This window comes from Lepidochelys kempii, chromosome 9 (assembly GCF_965140285.1).
Source record: "Lepidochelys kempii isolate rLepKem1 chromosome 9, rLepKem1.hap1, whole genome shotgun sequence".
Classification (NCBI taxonomy): Eukaryota; Metazoa; Chordata; order Testudines; family Cheloniidae; genus Lepidochelys; species Lepidochelys kempii.
The window spans coordinates 25,141,650-25,160,979 of record NC_136388.1 but is presented as its reverse complement, the minus strand read 5'-3'; the positions used below and the strand labels follow the sequence as shown (position 1 = coordinate 25,160,979).

Here is a 19,330-nt window from a genome sequence, read left to right as displayed (position 1 = left end):
CAGTTTCTTTGCGTTTTCATATTCATCTATTTTTCAAAGTAAGTGTTTCTAAATAAAGGTAAGCTCATAAGCCTTCACACTGGAAAGGGCACTTTGGGTCACCAACTAGCCCTTGTCCAGGTGCAGGGGTGTGTGTAAGCAGCTTCCCCTGACTTGCATTCCTGAGCAGCCAAACTGACAGTGCCAGTGATCTCCTGAGTGTGGGATTTATTTCCTGAAATGCCTAGGGAGTGCAATCCCCTGCAGAAGGGGCAGGGACTAGATGGACCACTGCCACCCTCCACCCCCACACTGGTTTCTGCCAGCCAGCAGACATGAACAGCCACGTAAGGGAGTACGCGCTATATACCATCCACAGAGAGATAAAAGCAGCTGTGCTTGTCAGCAGTGGCATAACGCTCATGGAGATATCCTAGTGTTCCTGTCGGGGAAGTATTGCTCCACACAGTTCCAAAACCAGGACAATACTTGACAATCTCAAACTGGCCCTCTGATATGAAAACACCAAAAGTGTTATTACCTGACCGTTTCCCTGTTTTTTACTAACTACCAAGCCTTAGTGGTAACACCAGACCTAATTACTTACCTTTTACTAAGTAAAACACTAGTTCCAGTAGGCACAATTTGGGTCCCTGTTTTTGTTTAGAAGGGATGGAGCAGGAGAATTGTTTAAATTAATAACAAATGTCATGTAATAATTGAAAAATAAATATTTTTATAGAAACAAAATGCCACTATGTTCAAATTTACTTCAAAGCAGCTAGAAAAGACATAGATTTCATTTGGTATCTGGCAAAGAAATTAAGCAGGCTTTTCTCTGACATCCTTCCTCTGGTGTCCCACAGGACAATCCAAATTAGTAATGCTAGGTTGCTTCAAAGTAACTAGCCCTTCCTAAAGAAGGGCAGCTGGAAGAGAAGCTTTTAAAATAGGTAGGTTCCTTTCTACTAAGCTAGACTGGGAATGTCATCCCAAGGTAACACATAAGACATCTACATCCTGTCACTCAGACTCCAGGCTCTTCACTGTCCATCAAGCACCTTACTTGAACATTCCATCTGCAGCTCCTAATCTGTATAGCAATGATGCGAGAGTAAACCATAAAAAGGTAATTTCAATACATAGATAGATACTATTACTTAAATGACTGGGGTCATTTTTGCAATTTCTAGGAACAGCTGTATTCTTAACTCTGCTTCTCCCCTACAATTATACAGTTGGACAAACAGTGTGGGCAGTCCATTGTTCCCGATATTTGTTACTTAGGAATAGATCAAAGAATATAAAGCAACATTTAAAATGGACTGCCTTCTCTAACTGACTGTAGAGTCTTGTACTATTCAAATAAAATAGTGATGGCCATACTTTGGCATCTAACCAAGTCATACACGCCCATGAGTTTATTTATGATTCATGTAAATTTGGGTCAGCATTTTCACATTGGCCTGAATTGTGTTCTCTGTTTAATTAAAGAAGCAGTGTTTCCTTTTAACTGCAATACTTGGAAAATTATAGACAAAATATAGCAATGACTTACACACTATGCACAAGGAGGTCACTGGAGCTCCCCAGGGTGAAGTCAGTGCTTAATTTGGTGGGCTAGGTTTTAAAAAATATATTATTGACTATTTAACTACATTTATAAGACGCCCATCTCTATAGTCTATGTAGCACACTTTAAATCATTTAGATCAACAGAAGTATCACTTACCCCAAAATGGGGAGTGAACACTTCTCAGCACCTTGCAGTAGCCAAACTAACTCCCTTGAAAGGACTAAGAATGGCACACTACCAGGCAGGGGACTCAACTGTACCTACAAAGTTTGAGCATAAAGATTTACAATACATCACACTGCAGAAGTGCTCTGGTTCACATTTTTGGCAGGAAGACATTCCAGAGCTGAAGGTCCACTACTGACATCATCCTACCACCAGTTAATGTGAGCTCTACTTTTGGGGTTAGACAGGCAAAGTGTCCCTTCTGTAAGTAGGTGCTATGATGAAGCATAGGGGCAGAGCTGATCTCTGAGATACCTGGGACCTTGACCACATATGGCTTTTGTGATGGCAACCAGCACCTTTAACTGACAGCAAGTGAATAACACACCAGACTGATTTACTATGGTCTAAGCGGTCTGTCCTTCACATAAGGCAGGCACGCCACATTCTGCACTAGCTGAAACTTCCAAGTGACTCCCAAGCATAGCACATTAGCATAGCCCTGAGGTGAAGAAAGTCTTGGGTGTCACAACAAGGTCTACCTTTGAAAGGAAAGGATGCAGTCTCTTGACCAACTGTAGATAACAGAAGGTGTTTCTGGCCAGTGCTGCTATATGGGAACCAAGAAGCAGTGAGTAATGAGTCCAGTCAAACTCCTTGACTGAGAACCATTTTGAGATTAAGTGAGCAGGTCTCAACTGAGTCCCTAAAAACACTTTCCCCTGCCAAACACACCCATCTTAGCTGAAAGGAGCCTAAGCCAGTTGGTTTCACCCAGGTCCCTATTTAGAGACATTTGTAGTAATACTTCATTGACAAAGGGTCTTGTTTAAATTTGGAGCAGGAGAGAAACAAAATGGATAAGGGAGGCATTTTAAAATAGTATGTGCTTTTATGTTTATGAAATCATTTAAAAACTATTATTTGTACAAGTACTTATCATGCTTTTTTTCCACACAAAGACCTCTCTGATGCCTCACAGGAGGATGAAGGCAACATGAATGCCAGTCCATGTGTGGATCAGTGAGGGCTATTTTTCAATGTTGCTACAGACACCTGAAGCCTTGCCATAGGAACTCGAAGCATCTCTTTTCAAATGTACTCAGCTGTCATCCCCCAGCCCTACAGCGTGGTTCTACACTGAAAAGTGGCGAGGGCCATCCCTACCCATACACAAAGTACGCAGCTGCGTAGGACAGCTCCTCCCTCCGCCCCCACGGGGAGAATGCATAGGGCACCAAAATGGCTAGGGACGGCCCGGAAAGTAGCTATGTAAAATTGGCATCTTTTGCCGTACACAGCTGCGTGCTGCTCCAGCCCCTGCTCCGCCTCATCCCCAAGGTCCCCGCCCCTTCTCTGCCCCAGCCCTGCCTCTTCCCACCCCTGCTCCACCCAGCCCCACCCCCACTCCACCCCTTCCCCAAAGCCCCTGCTCCACCTCCGCCCCGCCTTTTCTCACCCCTGCTCTGCCCCAGCCCCACCCTAACTCCCCTGAGGACTGCAGCAGCAGTCGGGTCCCTGCACTCACAGGGCAGTGGTAAGTGGAGCGACCCGGCCCCAGCCCGCTCCACACCACTGACTCCCAGCCTGAGTGCTCAGGAGCGATTCCCCCTGGCCCCCCAGGCCGCAAGTCTGGGAGCCAGGGGAGCAGAGCAGAGCGGGCTGGGGACAGGTCACTCCACTTCCTGCTGCCCCGTGGGTGTGGGGTCAGGCCTGTCCTGTACTCACCAGGCGGCAGGAAGTTGAGTGACCTGGCCCCAACCCACTCCACCAGTTTGTGCTGGGGGGCTGTTTCCCCCCTGCCCCCCAAGCCTGCTCCTGCCCCCCCACAAAGGCCTGGGGCCAGTCCCCCACCCCCACAGAGGCCTGGGACCCCACACCTTCCCCCCCCCCACCCACGGGGGCGCTGTATAAGGCACCAAAATGGCTAGGGATGGCCCTGAAAATGACTATGTAAAATTGGCATCTGCTTACACAACAGATTTGCTCCTTGTGCGTCCTCATTCTTAGCTGTTGAGTGACAAAAATAAAGTTGTTTTATTGGTTTTTACTCCTGCTGGACCTGTAGAGCAAACACAGTTAATAGAAGACAAGCTGGATTCTATTTCTTCTTGTGCATCATCAATAGATAATTCACTAAATTCCAATTACTTACACCTAGGGAAACCCATAGGTGTCACCAAGAAAATAATCTGAAAACAATGGGAATACATGGGTGTATTTGATTTAATATAGCCTGCCAAATTGTTGTTAGTGGTGATGATGTGCAAAATGGAATAACCCAGCTTGACATTCCATTTAGACTGAATTTGCAGGGTTGGCAATTGAAATGACCCATAATTTCACTTGGAAACTTAGTGCATTTTAAACAGCACTCAAGGAGAGACAATATACGTGGAACCCCTCAGTAACATTTTTATAGTCACTTTTCAGGGCAGAACTGTGCTTTAAAGATCAATAATGCCAAATTCACTCATCCCTTCTGTTCTTAAATAACAGCAAAAACATGCTGTGGGCATGTCACCTGATTCTGTCGGATTCAATCTGGCCCACAAGCAATCTGTCACCAAACCTTAAGACAGCAGAAATATTTCCAGGATGTTTTTGCCAAACTCCAGTTGAAGCAGTGTTTATAAACACACAGAGTGCAGGGATTGAATATCTGCTTGGCTCTTACATGCGTCACACTCCTTACACCCTCTCCTCACACTGTGCACCAGTATAAGGTCTAGGTGGAATCTGGCTCTAAATAAATGTGATATGGCCTTTTCACTGAACATGTTAATAATAATAAGGATTTCTATAAATTAGCTTAACATTTCTGGTTCCTTTTCTTTTAAATCTGGAGTTGGATCAGGATATAAGATATTACACAGATTTAAGCTAGTATCTGGACTATTTTAGAAGATGTATTTATTTGTAAGCTCTTATCTTCCCATATGAGGACAGTGTACTAAGGCCAACAGTCTTCTCCTGGTCAATTTATGCCAGATCTATCCTATAAAGTAATTTGTTGGCAATATTACTACATGGTTAAACTGGCATTTGTACTGTACAGTGCATGTATACCAACATGCTACTAAACTGCTAATATTAACAGAAATATGTAATTTTTTCTGGCAATAACAGTGCCTTTCACAATGTATTTATTGTGCAAAAATGGTCAATAAGTGTTTATAAGTATATCACATTTACAAGTATCACTAATAAGAGTTTATAAACTGAAAGATACATACTGTAAAGTACAGTTTTTCTCTATCAACCATGTGAATTCATATTCCAGTGCACAATTATTCAAGCAATAGAAATGTTAAGAGAATTTACTTTTAGCCTTTTCACTTTTTCTGGACGGTCTCCATCTGATGCAAGTCCTGTGTTCATCCAGGTAAAAGAGACGTACTAGCCCTTTTGTTCCACTCTTCAGCTTAATCATCTGAGTCCCAGACTGCATTACACTCATACATCTTTCAACTGAAAAGAAGATTAGAACAAAGTCAACTAAAAGTCTATTTTGTCACACTAATAAAAAGGACTTACCAACTTTTAAACATCTAGCTACCACATAAAACCTTTGATTTGCACCTTATATGACAGGAATTAAACATTAATCTAAGAGAATAAAATTGAAAATGGAGTAGTTTTTAGAAGGCTTTGTCAAATCTGATTAAATACAAGCATGAGAACTGAATCTATCACTTTATTAGAATACAAAATAATTATTAATGTATAAAGATGCAAGTCCTGGTACTTGGTTGTACAGGACAGCCATGTATTCCTGTTCAAAGAAAGAATAATGTTTAGCTTCTTTAAATACTTGGGAGTCTGCTTCCATCACCAGAAATCCAAATGTCATGTACAGGTTTTCAAGTCCAGAAACAATGAGCACCAAAGACATCCTATTGCTTTCACATCTGTAAATCCCAGTCAGATAAAATCCTATCATACAAACATGATTTAAAATAGCAGTTCAATAAGTGATACTTATTCAGCACTAATATTTTTAGGTTGGGATTTATCAAAAATTAAAGTTGAATATTATCTACTGACACCAACAATTAATATATTCATAGCAGCATCACAAAAGAGAAGCTGTAGTATTTTGTACTAGAGAGAGACTCACCATATCATGATTGTGCATATGTGCATATTTTATTTTAACAGAGTGGGGGGATGGTTGTATATTTTAAAAAGGAAACAGCAAATGTCCAAATGTAAAGGCTTCTATGTTGAGATTATTGACATTTTTTAAAGCAGATTACGTAGTTCAGTCAAATATTTCAGATTTTGTTATGAAGTGCATATGCACTATGAAACATGCACTACCAGGATACTGCTACCTGTATTTTGATCTGTAAACTTGAATTGTTTATAATTTGTTACATTAAAGACCTGATTCTGATCTGACAGCAGTTTTACTCCTCTATAACTGTGTAGTAACTGTAGAGTTACTAATAGTTCACACCACTCTAGTGAGATGAGAATCAGGTCCCAAAGCTCTTTTACACTCTTTCATTACCCTGCCATTGTTTCACCATGAAAACAGGCACATTTCAGCTATACTACAGGTGTTTCACCTCTACAAATAGTCAATCCATAGCAACCCTAAGAACCCATCAAACATTGTAGGATTACACTTATTTGCTTTTCAAAGTGACTCAGTCACAGGTATTCATCCATTAAACCAATATTCTTGTGTCTGGGCACAAATGTCACAAAATACCTGACCATTACAGCACACAAGCCTGCACTTAAAAAAAAAATTACACAGAAAAAGGCAGAGTTGGAGTTGGACACAATGTCTCATGGAAATTGTATATGTGACGACTGTAAAATGTCATCTTCAAGTTTCTCATATAAACCATTTTTTTTAATTTTTCTGCAAGACAATAAATTCCTAGCATGCCTCTTCCTTATCTCTGTAATCACAAATGAGCAGTAATAGGATCCCATTATTTTCTGAAATGCTGCTTCGATTATGCTAATGGAAAGCCTTTCTGAAAATGGAACATTAAAAACAGTCATTTTTGTTTTGACAAGTTCCCACTGCACTAACTTGGATATTCACCCTTATTTCTCAGAAGAAGAAGACAAAGTAGCACATCTAATCACAAAACAGCACTGAACCTAGGACCTGATCCTCAGCTCCAGATGAGCTGTTGTGCTCAGCACAGGATACAAAGAGTGTGGGATGCAAGCTGGCTTTACAACTCCTTTGTGCTCTCCCAACACCAGGAGGCAGTTTCATTCCTAAAGCAAATTAAAGCAGTCTCAGTACTCTTCAGTAAAGGAAAATCTACCAGAAACATGGGGCCTAATTCTCCACTGCCTGGCACTTTGGGCTCTGTCATCTACTTCTCCTAATGTGCCCTCAGAGCAACACGCAGGAGAGGCCACAAAGATCCATTAGTGGCTCCAAGATGCTGGATGATTCTGGCTGGATATGCCCCCAAGATAGCAGCATGCAAATGGTCTAGCCATGCTCCCTTCCTCCCAGCCTCTACATCAGAGGCTCTGAGGAGTGGTGGAATAGAGATGGGTAAGTCTACACCTTCCCGGTTAGAGTAGCTTTAAAGTATGAAGTACAGTGAGCTGACGACACTCAGTTATGTCATGACATTATTATGAATCTTGAGGAGGTAGTGTCTGGTTGAGAATGGGACCTCCATGAGGGCTGGCTTGCTGAAATCCAATTCAGATAAGACTGAGTGTTAATGGAGGGTTGGAGGAAATTGTTTCCCTGTACTCCCCCTCTCTGAATCCAACCTTTTGTCTCTTGTCTTTCAGTTCCATATAGATAGAGGGAACACTGACATTTTAGCACTTTAGCTGACTTGTCTAGAGCTTCAATGTAAAATTCAACAAAGGGCTTTGGAAAAGAGAAGAACTTATTTGGAGTTTCCCCATTCAGTTTCACGTATATTAATCGATCATCTCACCTTCCGCTTTTTTGACTGGAGTACTCTACAATGTACTCTACCTACACAGCTGTAACTGTTGGTGAAGAATAAAAAGGACCTATTCTAACTCTTGTAGTCTCTATTCTGCAAGGTTGCACAGTTTCCTCTCCTAGAAGCAAACAAATGTGTGCATTATCCAGTACAGCTTTTTAATGCTGTATATCAAAAGTGCAATTTGGAAAAAGATTTCTCATAATTCAGATATGACCTCACTGGGTCACCGCAATTCATGTGGGTGACAGTGTACCTGTCAGCAATGGGAATCCTCTGACAGGAATAACAATGGTCTAAAAGAGAAAGAAGGGTACCATTCAAAGGCAGTGAAAAACAGGGCTGAATATGAATTTTTTTCTGGCTAGTTTCTCCTCACAGAACAATAAAAGTCAGCTATCAAAATGTCAAGCACTTTTGACTTCACAACAAATGAGGAGAGGGAAAAGTTAATAAATCAACAACAGTATAGTGAAGGAAAATATATTTTAATTTACTGTTCCACATTTATTTTCTGTAAATTGGATTTTATTTTCAGATCCATGTTATCATTCACAATATTAACAGTAGAGGTAGTGGTGATGGTACATAAAAAAATTAAATCTAACAGCAAATTTTCAGTGACAAAACTATAGTTCCAGGATTGTGTTCTAATGGGCACACAAACCCCGCTAGCTTACCTCTTCTGGTTCTTGATCCCACCAGAACACTGAGTGGCATTATGACCATGTAATCTTTCCTTTTCCCCTTACACACTTACCCTTATTAGACACTGTCACTTTTCTCTTTACAGTAATTCTAAATGTCATCCTTTCTCCTCTTCCTACTGCCAAAACTCTAGTACCTGCTCTGATAGCTTCCATCTATCTCTCCAGCCAAGCATCATGGATATTTCTACAGTGACGATTTTTTGCCTCGATAACCATAGCCTCCTCTTTTCTACCCTGTTCTCATCCCTCCCTTCCTCATCTTGTATAATGCGGTAGTCAAGACTGCCTCCCTCTCTGCTTGCTCTGACTACATTTCCATCTTCTTAAATCACTTCACTCCCTCATCTCTAATTAATCCAAGCTTCTCCTTTTCCTCATAGTTAAAGCACTCTAGCTTCATCTTCCAGCTACCTCTAGGACCTTGCTTCCTGCTACAGTTCTTCTGGTTCCAGAGCTGCACCTGAGCTTCCCTCTTTACAGTTCACTTTATCCTCCTCCTTCCACTCCTTGCTCCAGCTCCTCAATTCAGCAGCAAGGATTAATGCACACTTCTGCTCCTCTTCCTGTGACATTAGCGAGTTCTTTTCTCTGTGGGTCAAATCGTGAAATGTCCTAAGCACCTAAGGATGGGCTTAAAGCAGATTACAAGTTGTGGTTTTCCAGCAGCAGCGGAGACTTCAGGAAGGAGGATTCCATAACACATTGGCATACCCAAGTTCTCCAAGGTGGGGATTTGCAACTCAGCTCAAAGGTAAATGTGGCCAGCGTGTCCCCTCAGCACAGATCCACATGGCCAAAAACTCACGATTAAAGGTGGACAAGTTCACTACTCCTTCTGTGATGGGGCATCTGCCCTGCACTGGCTCTGATAGGGTTAAAATCCAGCATGGACGGCTGCAAGGAAACAGCCAATTAGGGCAGTGGCTGCAGCCAATTAGGACGGTGGCTGGACCAGCCAATCACAACCCAGCCGGCCCCTATAAAAGGAAGCTGCAGGCCAGAGCAAGTGAGTCTACTGCAGGAAGCCCAAGGGAGGGGACTGGTTTCCTAGAGGCTGCAGAGACTAGTACCTTGAACAGGGCTGCTAGGGGTTGCAGGCCCAAGGCCCTGGAAAGAGGAAGAAGGAGCCAGAGGCAGGAGCTGAAGGTGCTGGGGCTGAGGGGAAGTGGCCCAGGGGGTTGAGACAGACTGGTGAAAAAAGAAAGAGGGGCAGTGAGAAGCTGTTGTTCGGGTCCCAGTCCAGGGACCCAGGGAGTAGTGGGCGGGCCTGGTTTTCTCCCCACACTCACCACTGAAGAAGCGGCCAGGCTATGGACTGCCAAGCCGCTGCGAGGAGTGGCTGAACTGTTGCGGAAGGAGTCCCCCAGAAGGGGGGAACCTGGATTGTGACACTGCCGGAGGCAGTGAGACTGGAACTTTGATGGGTCTATGGGTGGAGATGAGGACGGGTGAGCCACCACCACTGGAGGGCATATCTGCTGACCAGAGCTAATTCCTGAAACCACCAGGAGGAGGTGCCAGTGTGGTGAGTGACACTGATACTGACTCAAAGCCAATTATTTTTGTATCAGCAGGCCGTGGCCAGGATGGTGTCCCAGGCTCTACTTCTAGCATACAAATGAAAAGTCCATCCTCCCCAGCTCTGTCACTGCTCCCACATAAAAGCCCTTTGCTTGTGAGTCCAGTGTCAGACCCCATGATAATTTTCCTGTTTAAGAGCTGAATCTGAAGTAGTATGTTTCTGTTGACTGTGCTGTCTTGCTGGAGGAGGGGACTCAGTGTGAGCCGCACAGAAATGCAGAAGCATGCTGGCAGTGGGCTCCACTTTTAAAAACATTTATTTTCCCTTCTCTTCTGGGAGACAAGCCTGGTGAATGGTAAACAACACAGTACCCTAGATTCAGATTTTTAAACTCCAAACCCAATTACCTTAAGGCTTGCCAACATGGGAGATTTTTAGAGTTATTCCTATATAATTATACCAGTGTAGTTAACCTACGTAGACACTTTTGTAGGATATGTCTACACTGCAATCAGGTCTGTGAGTGCAGAACATATAGCCGTACCCAAGCGAGCTTTGATTTAGCTAGCTTGAAAACAGTAGCAGTGAAGTTGTGGCAGCGTGGGCTGCAGCACAGGTTAGCTGTTGGAGTACAAACATGTCCAGGACCTTGGTTACATACTTCGGCTTCTAGCCCTTGCTGCCAACCGTGCCGCTTCACTGCTATTGTTACTCAAGCTAGCTAGATCAAAGCTAGCTCAGGTATGTCTACGCATGCTGCAGATACCTCTAATCACTCCTGCTGGAATAAAAGTGGCTTCCACTTCCAAAGCAACAAAAGCTAAACTGGAAAAGGGTCATTTTATACCTTAAGAGTGTCCACCTGGGGAGTTATACAGATATAATTATAGTGGTTTAATTCACAACCTTCCTTCTACTGGTACAACTTTCCTGTGCAGACAAGCCTTAGATGATGGAGGAAGAGACAAATCAACAAAGGGGAGACGTGATCTGGAACAGGAATAGACCACTACACTTAAAAAAAAAAATACATTAATTTTGCATAAATTATTAGGCAATTATTAAGCAAAGGACAATCCTTGAGGTCTGATTCTCTATATACTAGTGATGGGCCTGAACTCACTCTTTTTGGAATTGAATTCAGATCCAATCATCCCCAGTCTTTAAGATTGTTTGAGCTCAGGTTCATCCCTACTAAATGTATGCACAGAATTTTGCACAGGAGGATATTCTCTCTTAGGGTTTATCTCTTTGAGAAAGTTGCATGGCTATAACTTAAGGTGTGAATTTAAACAAATAATTTTACCGCTGCAAAAGACTGTGCTGACACTCTGAGTTCAAGTGGCTTATTGCCATTTAGCTTTAGCCTAGGAGCAGGCTTACCTAATCACAACAGTCCAAGCATGGACTTAAATACAACTGTCCATACTGCCTTTTCCAAAGGTTGATATATCAGTTAAAAAAACTATTTGTTACACTGGTAACTTTCTCACATAGATAAGCCCTTAGATTTTCTATGGCTCAGCTGGAGGCGAGTTTGAACTGGAATTCATATTACAGATGCTGCAGATCTTGCTAAGGTCTGCGGGGTAGAGGGAGCAGGGGAAGTGAGGACTGAATGAAAGAAACAGACAAAAGTTTTGAGGACAATGTTGTGCATCAAAAAGGTAGAAAAAGGGTGCAGAGATGAGACAAGGTTGTTTTTTTTTTGCTTCGTAATTCATCTTCAAGGTTACCACTGCCTTAACAGTTATACGATATCACTCTTCCATTTGAGAGCCACAGTAAACTCATTTCCAGAGAGATTTCAGAACTCAATTAGACCTACAAAGGATCTAATCCAACCACTCCTACCCACATGAATAATTCTTACTCGCACGCTGATGGGGTGTCCACCCCACACTTGCCCTGAAGGGGTTAATGGAGACCAGATGGGCCAATTAAGCAGCAAACCAGGGAGATATAGGCTGCATGGAGAGCCTTGATTACAAGGAAGCCACTCACCTGAGCAGAGTGAGCTGGGCTATTATAAACCCTGGAAGGCTGGCAGCAGCAAGGGATCCGGGAGGAAGTTTGCGGTCACACTCTGCTTAGTAGAGAGGGAAGGAGAGAACCAGGGAAAAAGTAGGACCCTAGGGGCTTGACCCAGAAGCAGGGTGTACCCAGAAGAGAGCAGGGTGGAGAAGAGAGCCTATGGAATGTGGATTAGGAAGCAACCCAGGGAGTAAGCAGCAAGGTTGAGGACTGAGCAGACCTTGTAGGGTCCTTGGGCTGGAACCCAGAGTAGAAGGCAGGCCCGGGTTCCCCTACCCACCACTGGGGAAATGGCACTTCTGGGGCAGAGAACTGGAAGATGGCCTGGGTCCCTGTGGGAGTGACAGAGGCTTTGAAGGACTATTCCCTGGAATTTGGGAATGCTGAGTGACCTGGCGGGAGGCCCGAGTCACAAAGAGGACGCTGTGGTTCCTGGAGCAAGAGAGGGGCTGCAGGATGACAGAGAGACAGCATGCAACTGTGGGAAAGGGTGTTGATATCACGGAGCTAATCCCCAGAATGGCCAGGAGGGGGTGCCATCCTAGCAGTGAGTGAAGCAACCCCTCACACACACATACTGAAATATACACAAGATTAGCTGAGTTAAGAATCTAGCCCATTTACTTCAATGGGTCTGAACAGGTGTAACTGAGGGCAGAATCTCATCCCGAGATATCTACTTCACAGAGAGATAAAGAGATGAAGAAATCCTATTCCAACCACACATCTTCCATTTTCCACCCATTTATCAAATGCCATCACTAATCCTAGACAACTTTTCTAGTTGGAGTTGTACAGTTTCAAGCAAATGACATCAGAGAGCAAATACTAAGGGTGGTAAAGGGGCTACAACACTAGTCCATTATATTTTTCCCTTCAGCTGCTTCCTGCACAAAAATAATCCATTTTAAAGAGACCCACATGGTGAAGAAAATCCCACACTTCTCAAATACCCACTGGGATTGAACTTTAAGAAACCATTCCCTTCCTTGCTGCTGTGTATTTAATAATACACACCAAACAACCAAAATCCTTTTCTCCAACTCAGCTTTTTAATATGCTAATTATAATCTTTTAAACAAGCAAAACAGAACTTACACCCTTCAATAAAAACAGAATAGGATACACGCATCCAATAAAGGTGCATGCCTAAGAATGAAGCGCTAGAGAAACAGGGAACTCAGGAATGCTTTTATTGATAAAATGACATATGGAAGAGGTATGTTCCTGTAACCAAATAGGCTATTTGGGAAAGGATCTACTACTGTAGAAGAGCAACTGATTTTAGAAAAGGAATGCTACTTTAAGGAAACTTTTCTGTGGTGATTATACTGTTCTATATAATCAACTACTTCTTGAGTGGTAGGCTACTCTAGATAAACTACCAATTCTGGAATGGGTGTGCTACTTTTGCTAGAAGGATAAAATTACACTCACATGAAGAGGTGTGCTAAATTTTAAAAAAGTAAAGATATTTCTCCATTATAGGGAAAAAAAACTTCTAGGGGATGAGAAAGGGTTAGGAATGCATTTTTATAATTGAAAATCCATTTTCAAACATCATAACTTAATTTCTGTATTGCTGAGAAGAGATTTAATGTTATCACTGGAAGATGATACAGTTTGTTGTATCTGGAAATGCAAACAAAACATTAATATAATGTATTGCAAACAAGCTATAAAGTTTTAATTTCAAATTAAAAGGAAGCAAAGAAAATTTGATAACTGTAAAAAAAAAAAAAAAAAAAAAAAAACCCTATTGGTTTAAAAGGTTTGAGAACTTGCTTTTGACAGTCTTCTAATCAGAGTAGAAAAGATTCCTTATAACCAGACTATGATCATCATTAGATTACTGTGTTGTGTTAACTTTACATGATTGATATTTTGTTAACAGAGTGATTAATTTCAGAATTTTAAATTAATCTTTACACTCAAAACTACACACACAATATTCGGGTATTGTACTGACTGGCGCTTAACTGTTTACTCAGGTTCGGCACAAGTCTTACAATTACATGCAGAACTATATTTTGTTTTGTGAACAGCATGAATGAACCAGTAGCTCCAAGGCTTATACAAAAGCAGAACCAAGATATAACAGTCACTCACCATTAGGATTCAAGAAGGCAACTCAAGTGCATTAAGCTGTATTCTAGCTGTGCCTTGCAAATATGTCTCATTTACAAATGGTTTTGAAACCTAACCTTTGAAAAATCAGCTATGGGCTATTTAAACCTGGAACCGAATAAACATTTTTTAAAAATCCAGTGACATAGAATCTTACTTTTTTCTCTGAAACTACCACATACATACAAAAATGTACCCCCTTTCACTCATGATGTAACAAAGGTCTTGCATCAAGATCAAAAATAAATCTCGAAGACCACATCTTTTATAAAAGTAGAATGAAACCATTTACAGAGTAATCAAAAATAGTAATTCTGAATGCAAAGAATTTCCAAAAAGAGGATGTCATAAATATAAAGGGAAGGGTAAACATTATGACAGAGGAACTATTGAAATTTAAACAATGAATAATGCAAAAACATCTGTTACAATTTAGCAGACATTTGGGATTTTATTTGCCATTTAAATTAAATCTATTTCATTTCTATACCCAAACTGATCATACAACATTGTTATGTCTTTTTTCAAATCTCATAAAGCAAAATAGATCAGAGCACCGGCAACATCTGCTACGGTAATTAGCACAGCTACAACCATCACTCTCAACAATATGCACATCCTCTAATTCTTTTCAAAGGTACTTCAAGTATCAAACTCTAAACGAGGTACAAACCCATTTGTGCCAGCCGGCAACTCTGTGAAGTAGCTTCTCTTCCTACCACATGGTACATCTCAGATGCCAGGAGGGAAGCCATTTCAGCACCACAGAAGTCCAGATGTTACTTGAAAGCTTGTACATAGGCTGATAATATTTATTCCACCTGACAAACACTAATTCCCTCGGCTGAATAAATCAAAGCTGCTGAACTGGGAACACTAAGCTGAAACTCTGAGCACTAGCTATACGCGGCCTTACGTTCAAAAAGCATTCTAATCCACCCCACATCAGCTGATTCCATATAACCCAGTTCTAGTTTATCCCTTCATATCAGACCTTTAATAAACTATGAATAGTTTAGCATCAAGCCCTATATAAAGAGTCACTCAGATAAAGTTACTGTTATAGTTACTGATCATCAGCCATTTCTAATATAAACCTTGTTTTTATCAGTTCATGAGTCATATGATTTAACAAGCTCAACTTAAATGTCTGTCATTATGTGTTTTGCTTCAAAATTATTTTAATTACTCAGGAACTTTTTAGTTGATGTAGTTCAAAAATACTGCGATTTTAAAATGCTTTTCCTACCCACTCAATCTTTTTAAAAAATATTTATTTTATTCTGACTTATATGGTGCATTGGTGCCCATGGCACTTTACATCAGGTAAAGAAAGAGCCCCTGTCCCAAAGAGCTTGTTTATTTCAAATGAAATGTAGCAGCCACTTCATTCTTAGAGCAGATAGGCTCTTTCCATAAAAACCGGTAACAGCTGAACACTGGATATGACTGCTTCTTACTACGAACATGCAGAGGCTGCTTTCTGTAATACCCCCATCTGCTGCATGCTACAACCACACTGAAATCAGGTTTTCTGGGTTTCCCTTGGTCTTAAAAGCTGGCAGCCCCACCACAGCTTCATTTTCTACCCTCATGCTGTCCCTTCATGGAAAGCCTCTCTTAACCTTTAACTTAATCTAAAGTAATCCTAAAGTAAACAATTTAAGCTGCATCTTGTTTTTTTAATTTCCAATGACTGACCCCTTCCCCCAGCCCTTTGGCATAAAGCCATCTGTTGCCAATAGTGTTAAGTAAAATCTTGGGGAAAACCCTGGGTTCGGTGCCTTTTCAGCCTGATTTCTTTCACATCACATCTCATTTTAAAAACACATTCCCCTCCTTTGCCTATAAAGTAGCATAGGGAGAGAAAAATTATTTAATACTTAACTCTGTGCCTCCAAGGGCCCAGATCCTGCTTCTATTTAAAAGACAGGTCTTGCTCCCATTGAAGGCCGTAGGAATTCTGCCATTAACTTCAGTGGGAAATGGATCAGGGATTCAGGGTAAAATTTTAAAAGATCCTAAGTCACTTAGGCTCTATGACCCATTTCAAAAGGCATCTAAGTCGCACTGACTTTCAAAGACACTTTGGGTCCTAAGTGCCTAAATCACTTTTGAAAATGGAACTTAATCTCTGAAGTCACCTATATGCTTTTGAAAATTTTATCCTAACTCATTGAGAATTTTGCCATTGGCTTCAGTGGGTGCAGGATCAAGCCCTAAAAACCTGCCTTTTTGGCCTTGCTCCATGAGGCTCTACTCCATGAGGAGTAGAGTTCTTCCAATAAGGAGAACATGGGCAGAGGTGGCAGCGGCCCTCTACCCTAAGCACATATTGAACTGGTGGCCAACTCTCCTAGACTCCTACAGCTAGGCTTATTGTAGCCAGGAGGAGATGGGGAGGTAGTGCTACCCTGGAACACCACGCTTCCCCAGGGAAGCTCCTGTGGCCCTATAGCAGCCTCTGTGTCCCCATGAGTGCAGGGCCAATAACAATAATTGACCCATAGAATCATAGACTATCAGGGTTGGAAGGGACCTCAGGAGGTCATCTAGTCCAACCCCCTGCTCAAAGCAGGACCAATCCCCAATTTTTGCCCTAGATCCCTAAATGGCCCCCTCAAGGATTGAACTCACAACCCTGGGTTTAGCAGGCCAATGCTCAAACCACTGAGCTATCCCTCATGGCAGCCACATCCCTCCCCTCTCTGTAGCCACATGAGGGCTAATCACAACGTGGCCTTAAAGTAACATTCTGCAATACGCAGCATTACATAAAGAGAAACATTTTCACTGTAAATCTTTTATAAGGAATCTTATATTGCATAATATTCAAATTAACTTAAAACAATTCCTAGGTCATATGTAACCAAGTTTTATGAAACAGCAACAAAACTAAGTTTTGCTCCAGTTCTAATTAAATAAACCTTCCTGACACTGAGTGAAATCTTAAGATAAGCATCTGCGCTGTGGACTTCCCTTGACTTTGACTCCTACTGTGTGACTGTAGGTTGCACACAGCAGGTACGAATGTGAATAACACTGTGGAGAACTTACTGAAAACGAAGGGTTCCTTGTGCTACTCTCCTGTCTCCACCATCCTCTGCCAGAGCACACAGCAAGAGCACAAAACATCAAATAAGGGGCCAAACTGTGCTCTGTCCTACAGTCCCTTTCCTATGTAAGTGAATGGGACCATCACATGAGCAAGGTCAGCAGGACAGAGCACAGTTTTGAGGAAGACCATCTTTAGGCATAACTATAATCAGACTCTTATCATTGCTACTATACGCTGATTAAGAACACAGTGTAATAATGGGAATAGTATGCAATTTAAAATGAAATCCAGATTTAGGATATTAGGGTTACATAGAACATAAGGACCTGATTCTGCCATTCTTTAGTCACCCTCATGAGTATGCCAAACACTAAAAATTCATTAGTCAGGCCCCGCAAAAATTCAGATTCTTTAAATCTCATGATTAATCCAATAATAAATGTTGGGTTCATATTATTTATCTGGGTTTTTGATCTTTAGGATTCGTTTTCAAGCTTTGCTGTTCAACCATGAAGCTTAGAAATGTACTTTTTCTTGCTTAATGAAAGCTGAGATTCTCATGTTATCACATGACTCCTGGAGGTGGAGTTTTAAGGAAAACACCAAATACCCCAGAACTCTAAATAAAATCCAGAGACTTGGCAACACTAACACTGAATAGTACCTTACTCCTCTTCTAGTTCCAGTGACCTTAGTGGAACTACTCATGGAATAATGAACTACTCAATGTGAATAGGAGTGGCATAGTATCTGGCTCTTAAATGAGCTATTCAACTCCGTTTCAGTGCTGTTAAGGCCAATTTGTTTCCAAAGAATCATTGCTCACCAATGTGTCATGTTTGGACAATTAACACTTAAGTGGTCCTTGAAAATGAAATGCAGTAAAATGTATGCATTCATAAAGCTGATAAATATACACACAACTCTATTAGCTGCAGTGCTGCAATCTAGTATTTATCAGTATTCTGTCTCCAGTAATTAAGAATACAAATTTACTTTATACTATATTGACCACAAAACTACTTTTTCTTGGGGGGGGGGGGAGATCACAGTCCAAAAGTTAAAAAAGGAGGCTTACTGTCATACCTAGTTTTTATGGAATTATTAATGTTCCAATCATCTGAAGAGCACTACCAAACAATGGCAAGTATAATTATGAAAGAGGATATAAAACTATATTTCTAAATAAAAAGTAGAAAACCGCATTAATGCAACATTAGAACTGTAACGTTAAAACCATAAACAGTTACAAAATGCAGAAATTACATTTCTTATAGCAACATCAGCTCTGCTCTACTCCGCTAAACTTTTGTATGTCCTGGTTTTTGGGGCTGCGGGCATACGTCAACTCAATATTGTCAGGCTTCAGTATTTATTTTCCAAACTGTTTCTTTTTCTTTTAAAAAATCAAGAATGAGAAATATCCTGTTTAATAATATTAATATTGAAATTGTTCCAGTTAGGGCCTCTTGATGGGTATGTCTTTACTGCAGAGCTCACCCAAGGTGATTGGCACAGGGGTCTGAGCACTTTGCTTGTGCTAGCCCACGTGTGAGCAGCCACATTGCAAAGCCCTGCCCGAGTTAGCATCTTCACTGCTGCTGCACTCGCCCATGTGTGTGGGTTTCATTTCTGGGGGCATATCCCATGGTTCTTTGTGCTGCAGCAAGCTGAACTGCTCTATATGGCTCTTCCCCAGTGAATTGTGGGAGAATTTGTCTGTTCTTTTCCCCTGGGGGGAGCTGTGGGAAGACACTGGAGGACTATCAGCACTGGAGTAGTCTAGCCTGCGTCCTCACTGCAAAATAGGTGTGTTACCAGCATGAGATAAAGCATCACTCAAGCTTTCGCCTATATCCCAGGACTGATCAGTTACCCAGGACTGAATGTAACACTAATGCTCAGATGAGAGGTTTTTGTGTGTGGACAGGAGCTGGGTTACCAGTGAGTAAGAGCCCAGGTTAACTCTGCAGTGATAACATACCCCAATGAAGCCTGGTCTACACTTAAGTTTTACCAATATAACTCTGTTGGTTAGGAGTGTGATGTTTTGCTGACATAGCTATACAGGTAAAAGCCCTAGTGTACATGCACTTACAGTAGTTTAAAGGTGTCTTACACCAGTATTGCTTATTTTGATTTCCGAATTGGAATAAGCTATACCAATATGAACTGCATCCACACTGTGGGGGAGGTTTTGTTTGTTTGTTT

The 19,330-nt window shown here is 41.6% G+C and overlaps 1 protein-coding gene across 5 annotated transcripts in view; it reads right to left on the bottom strand.

Annotated features, from left to right (window-relative positions):
* The window catches only part of PLCH1 (phospholipase C eta 1), a 162,941-nt gene that overhangs the window by 73,462 nt on the left and 70,149 nt on the right, over positions 1-19,330 (bottom strand). For all 5 annotated transcript variants that reach the window (XM_073359623.2, XM_073359625.2, XM_073359626.2 and 2 more), the window contains exon 3: positions 5,045-5,191. In XM_073359623.2, coding sequence (XP_073215724.1) covers positions 5,045-5,191 — 147 coding nt within the window. The remainder of the gene's footprint in view (positions 1-5,044; positions 5,192-19,330) is intronic.